A 6066-nucleotide genomic window follows, 5' to 3' on the forward strand; every position below is an offset into this window, starting at 1 on the left:
CTGCCCACTGTGCCCGCTGCCAGCACCGCCCAGGCAGCTCACCTTGGAATTCCCCTCTGCACCAAGGCGCCCTTCCCCCGCCCCCAGCACCGCAAAGCCTGCAGCTCCTCTCTGGGCCTGGATTTCCGCACAACAGACAGCATGAGCACCCACATTCCTGAGAGCAGAAGCCCGTTTTTGGGTAATGGCTCCCAGGAAAGACCCCCACCCCCCACCCCCTAGCCACCAACCCAGAGCTGGGCTGCTCCCTCCTTCCTCCTCACCACCTCCTATGCAAATAGTCCGGCCCGGTTTGAAGGGAAGACTGCTGGGTGTGGGACTGAGGAGAGAGAAAAGTAACTAACTAGTCCCCAGACTACCTCCTTCAGCATCTAACTCTGCTCCATTTTCATGCCCATCCTGTCAGCTGTGGGAGGCTGGGGTCTCAGGTTACAGACAGCCCCAGGGAGCGTGGGCTCTAAGAGGTCAGCACCTGCCCCTGCCAGACCAGACACTCTTTTCTGGGATGGTCTAGCTAGAGTGGGGTTCATGAGCTACATGGTCTTCAACTTAGGGAGTCCACAGACCCTAGAAACTCAGCGTCCTATTGTGTCTGGATATACGTGTATCTTTGTCCATACGCACTCTAGAGTTTTCTGCACATTCTCACTTAGGTCCCTGACACTGGTTCAGAAGCACTGGCCTGAGCCAAGGACGGAGGCCTATGTGGTCCATCCAGGACATCCAGGAGGCAGTGAGAGTGGGGGCGGTGTGGCTCCCAGCAGAGTTACTGGGCTCAGACAGTGCTCTGGAGCTGCTTGCCTCCACAGGGTGACCACGGGTGCACAGGTCTGACGTGGGCAAAAGGATTCCCATTTTGCTAGGTGGGAAAACTGAGGCTCAGAGAAGGCTCATAACCCAAGCAGAGCCCCACAGCAGAGAGGGCTGTGAAGTGGGACAGTGGCAGTGCCTGGGGCTGGGGGCCAGCCCCAGAAGTCAGGGTTAGGGACTTATCAGGCCACTGGCCCAGGTTCCATGATTTCAGGGTCCAGCGCTTTCTGTCCCAAGGAAAGGACCCTTTAGCACACTTCTTCCCTTCCCTTCTTCACAGCTTCAGAAGGCTCAGGCTAGGAGAGATAGAAGCAGAGGGAAGAGAAGGGCCAAGCTTCTGTCTGCCTCCCCTCTCAAGGCCAAGCTAGAGTCTGGTGCACAGGAGTACTCCATCACGAACATCCCACATGGGGACTTCCCTGCCAGCCCCCAGTCCGCCCACACAGCTCCAAGACACCTGCTCAGACAGACACCTAGCCATATACACACCCAGGCATACCCCCTGAGCCTAACACTTGAAAGCCTGACAGGCTTCTGGGAACAAAACCAGGTACATTTCACTCGGGTCCCTTGCTCCTTTCCTCTCTCTTTGGAAAAACACTATGTTTTATTTGTTCGGGGTTCCTACTGCCACACGGGGCTCCCAGGACATGGCTCATGCGGAAGGAAGGAACCATCTGGGACCCAAGAGCCCAACCAGCCTTGGGCAGGAGCCCAGGTAGCACCATCCTGAGGGGCTGTGCATCCTGGCCTTTTCCCTCACCAAACCGTAAATATAAATTTTAAAAGGCAACTGGGAAGTGAGGGGGTGGGGAGTGGGGGCCAGGGGGCAGACTAGCCTGTAGAGCCCAGAAAATCCTCTTATTAGCCATGGCCCAGGTTCTGCAGATCCCTCAGAGCACAGTCCACTTGGGCCCTCAGAAAAGTCATCCAACCTTCCTCCCCCAGGAACGGGAGATGCCAGAAGCGGCCCATGACAGTGAGCCTTGAACTCCAAACCGCAAACTCAATCTATCATGGTTTGCTGGCGATTCTTTATTAAACCAATTCTGCAGGATCAATGCTTCCTGCCCATCAACATGATGAATAAATCCTCGACTGGCCTGAGCAGGGCTTGCAGAAGCTCTTGGGAGGCTGAGCTGGGCAGTGGGAATGGGCTCCAGGCAGAGGCCCATTGGCCGGGGGCTGAAACTCTGCTTGGGGTGTTGGTGGGGGTGATGCCAAATTGAGTGGTGGGTTTCCTAAGCTTAGAAGACTCAGCCAGGCCCTTGCCTCTTTAACCTGGGGCAGCTGTTTTGTTCTAGAGGTCTGACCCCTGCCCCTCCAGACACACATAGATGGTCTTTCTTGGATTTCTTTTCTTACACTCCACCCAGCCCCAGAGATGTGGGCTTCCAGCTACCTGTCTCTGCCGCTTGTGGTACAAGCAGATTCAAAGCCCAGTCTGACCCCTTGTCCTGTCACCCATTTATCAATCCTGCTGCGTGCACCCCTCCCGATCCCCACCACCGCGCAGCCCCCAGCCGCCCCTGCCATGTCCCAGGCAGCCTGCAGTTAGTGAGAGAGTCTGCAGCAGGGGGACTGCGGACAGACAGCCAAAATGGGCAGCGGAAGATGGGGAAGGCGGGGAGATTCCCATGAGGCAATCAACCCAGTCCTAACCCTTCACCATCCAGGATAAGGGAGAACTGGGAAGACAAGGCCCAGTTCCCAAAAGGTGCTCAATCAAAGCCTGTTGTCTGTAGAGGCCGGGGAGCTTGGGGTTGGCCCCTCACATCCCCCACCATCCCACGCGTTGGGGTTGGCTAGGAGAACCCTGACCAGAGGCTCTCCGACAACCAAGACAGTGAGGAGATTAGCAAGGGGAGGGGGGCCCCTGAAGGCCCTCAAGTGGTAGAGATGGGCACAGCCAGCTCCTGGGAGTTCTGAGGGGGGAAGGGAAGCCCAGCCGTCACCCCCCTCACACTCCACCTCCGACCCCCGATGGTGTGGGATATACAACTCCTGTCTACTCCTTCCTAGCTTAGGCTGGGAGCCTTAAGTCATAGCACTGACCAGAGGGGAGCCCACACTTTGGGAACCTGGTCCTGGGGAACAGCCACAGTTCCTGGTGGGAGGGTCCCATATTGGCTCACACAACTTGAAGACTATGCTTGTCTGTTTATCCTGTGGCCTCCCACACTCCTGGAAAGGGAACACTTGATATTAGGGTTACAAAGAGCCATCCCTCAAAAACAAACAAACAAACAAACAAACAAACAAAAAAACAAGAAGGGTGGGGTGGGGGCTCTGGTCACCACTATTTTAAGCCATCGGGTGTTGCCTGACTGGTCACTCCCAGCATGAGAAATCTCTCCCATTGGATGGAAAATGGCTTTGCTCTCATTACAAACCTAGCTTCCCTGGAGTTTGCAAAAAGGGCTCTGGGTTGGCAAAATGCTCATTTATATTGGCAGGCAAGCAGGGTAGGCAGGGAAAGGAGCGAAATAGGGGGCAGGGCTGGGGGGGGTGCGGAGAATGAATTAGACCCAGCTTTAAAGGGTAGCGTTTTTTAGACTGTCACTTAAGTCTGATGTATCAGGAAAACTCAGGGGGTGCTGGGGGACCCCAAGACCTTGACTGGGATAGGGGGGCATCCCTATTCAACCTCAGAGGCAATCACCAACCTCATGTTTTGCAGATACCCCCACAGGCCCCGAGTGTTGCCTGTTCCTCAGTGGCATCTGACTCAAGGGCTGGGGGAGGGGGCAGGGCCCCTCTCCCTGCCTGACAGTCACACCATTTGTCTGGGGACCCATGACTGAGCCAGGAAGTCCTAGTAGCTACTGGAGTTTGGGCCTCCGGGGTGAGGATGGGGCACTGGATGAACTTGGGGTCACAGACCAGCTGCTCATCAGTCAGGACACCAGGCATCTTCCCTGACCACTATGAGCAAGGTCATCCTGTCCTGCTGGTCCCGATGCCAGGTGCCAGGAATGCCTGCTCCTGGTCCACCACTTGCCATGAGGGTCTGGACCCTGGGTTAAGGTGGGCATGGAGGACTTTTATCCTGCACCTCAGTCCTCTGGGGGGCCCAGCTCTCCCTCCCCAGCTGCTACTTCCCAGAAGGAGATGAGAACACTTGGGGTCAGTGCCCAAGGAGCTGGCACCTCTGCCAAGAGGTCTGTCTCCCTTCGTGGCCCTGCTCAGCAGGCGGAATGGCCTGGAACTGCCTATAGGATAGCTACCCTGACTGCAGCCCAGCGCGGGGAGGTGGGAAGTGTGGCTTAAAGTGGCAGAGCCCACTCGCGGCTGCCTGCAGGGCTAGGCCAGGCTCAGAACCCCTTTTCAGCTGGCCTCTAAAGTGGCCCAGACCCCAAGAGGGCGAGGACTGGAGCCTGAAACACAGAAAAAGTTCCCAGCGCGGTGCAGGCGGAGGTCTGGGGGTGTCTTGGTGCCTAGAGGCGCCCCACATCTCTCGGAGCTCCCCGCGCGCGAGGAAGGAAAGTTAACTCCGGCTGAGAGGCAGGGCTGAAGGAGGAAGCATGCCTGCGACCGCTCAGGGAACCCACAGGATCCCGTCGGCCTCCTTACCTGAAGTCGCTGTAGGGGTGGATAATCCAAAATCCGGCCGATTTCACCCTCTCCTGCTCGCGCTCCACGGCTTTCTGGCTGCCAAACATCCTCAGGGAGAATTTGTTGACCCCGGGCTGGAGCATGGCCCCAAACTGGCGCTGCATGAAGCCGGCCTGGCCCAGGCGCACCTCGGCCTCTGGGAGGATCTGGTCGCCGGCGGCCGCGCCTCCTTCCACTTTGATAGCGGTGTCCACCGAGGGCTGCTCGCAGGAGGCGGAGGCCGGCTGCGGCGGCTGCTGGGGCGGCGGCGGCGAGGCTGCGGGCTGAGCCGAGGTGCCGGGGCGCTCTGGCTCGGCCGCCAGGCCCGGGGGCGTCCTGTCCTCGCCGGGGGACGCGTCGCCCTCGGCGATGAGCCGCCGCTCCTCCGCGGAGTCATGCAGGTGCCCGTGGCTGCTACCGCCCCCCACTCCGGCGCCGCCGCCGCCGCCGCCGCCGCCCCGGCTGCCCAGTGAGGCCAGGCTCCCGCGGAAGCGCCTGCAGTCGCCGTTGGTGCTGGACTTGCCCGCGCCGCGGGCCGGCCCCTCGCCGTCCGCCGCCCCGAGGGCCGCGCCCCGGGGCTCCGTGCCGCCCGCGGCCGCCGAGGGTGAGGGCGAGGGCAGCGGCCGCAGCCGGATGCTCCTGCGGCTGGGGTCCTGGCGGCCCCCAGTCCCCTCCTCCTCGGTGTCCTCTTCCTCGTCCATGATCCACGCCTTGGCCCCCACCTGCTGCGGGAGGCTGTAGAGCCGCTTGCGCATGGACGGCGGCAGCTTGTCCATGGCGCCGGGGGCCGGGGCCCGGCCGGGGCAGGGGCGCGGGTGCGGCGCCGCCGACCTGCTCCAGGTCCGCCAGCCGGTCAGTCTGCCCGCGGGGACGCGTCCTTCGCCGCCGGCTCCGCGCCGCCTCAGGCGCCCATGCTTGGGCAGGCTGGGTGCCGCGGGGAGGCTCCCAGTCCCGCTCCGGGTCCCCGGGCTCGCCGCGCTGCGCCTCCTCCCCGGCCGGGCTGGGCGCGGGGACCCCGCGCTCCCTCCCTCTCTCCCTCCCGCGTTCGGGGGCGCGGCGCGCGGCCCGGCTCCAGGCGCCCCGCCCCCGCGGGGAACAATGGGCGCGGGTAGAAGCGGCGCTGCGGCCGCGGCGCTCGGAGAACCGCTCTGGAGCGCAGAGCGCACGACCCGCGCGCCTCCCGGGCGTGCGTCCCGCGGGCAAGAGGGCTGTCAGTCTGTCCCGCCGCCTCGGCTTTGCAGCCAGCCGCTTGCAAGCTCGCCTCGCCTCCTCTGGCCGAACCCGGCCGGCCAGTCCCGGGGCTCCAGCCGCAGCCGAGCGGAGCCCAGCGGCCCGCCAGGCTTACATCAGCGGCCGCCTCCCCCGGAGCGCCCTCCGGCAGCGCTCGGCTCCCGCGCCCCGGAATATTCATGAAGCCGCCGCAGCTCGCGGGTTGCCATAGGAGCGGCTCCCGCAGCCGGGCCTGCCTACCTGGGCTTCTTAAAGGAGCAGCCGCGCGCGGGCCGGGGGCCCGGAGCGGGAGGGGGGCGGGGGGAGGCAAGGGGTCGGGGGTGGGGGGCCGGCCCCGCGGGAGCGCAGGGTGGACCCTCGCCAGACCTTAGAGGCTGGGGGGAGAGGCGTCCTTAATCCTACACCCTCAAATACCTTTCCTTGGCCGAGGCT

At 62.3% G+C, this 6066-nt stretch overlaps 1 protein-coding gene across 1 annotated transcript in view; it reads right to left on the minus strand.

Moving 5' to 3' along the window:
* HCN4 (hyperpolarization activated cyclic nucleotide gated potassium channel 4) overlaps nucleotides 1-5794 on the minus strand; it is a 42599-nt gene extending 36805 nt beyond the window's left edge. Inside the window, exon 1 of the mRNA XM_082736700.1 lies at nucleotides 4384-5794. Coding sequence (XP_082592826.1) covers nucleotides 4384-5180 — 797 coding nt within the window. The 5' untranslated portion in view covers nucleotides 5181-5794. The remainder of the gene's footprint in view (nucleotides 1-4383) is intronic.
* Between the last annotated feature and the right edge of the window lie 272 nt (nucleotides 5795-6066).

This window comes from Mustela nivalis (genome assembly GCF_964662115.1).
Source record: "Mustela nivalis genome assembly, chromosome: 6".
Classification (NCBI taxonomy): Eukaryota; Metazoa; Chordata; class Mammalia; order Carnivora; family Mustelidae; genus Mustela; species Mustela nivalis.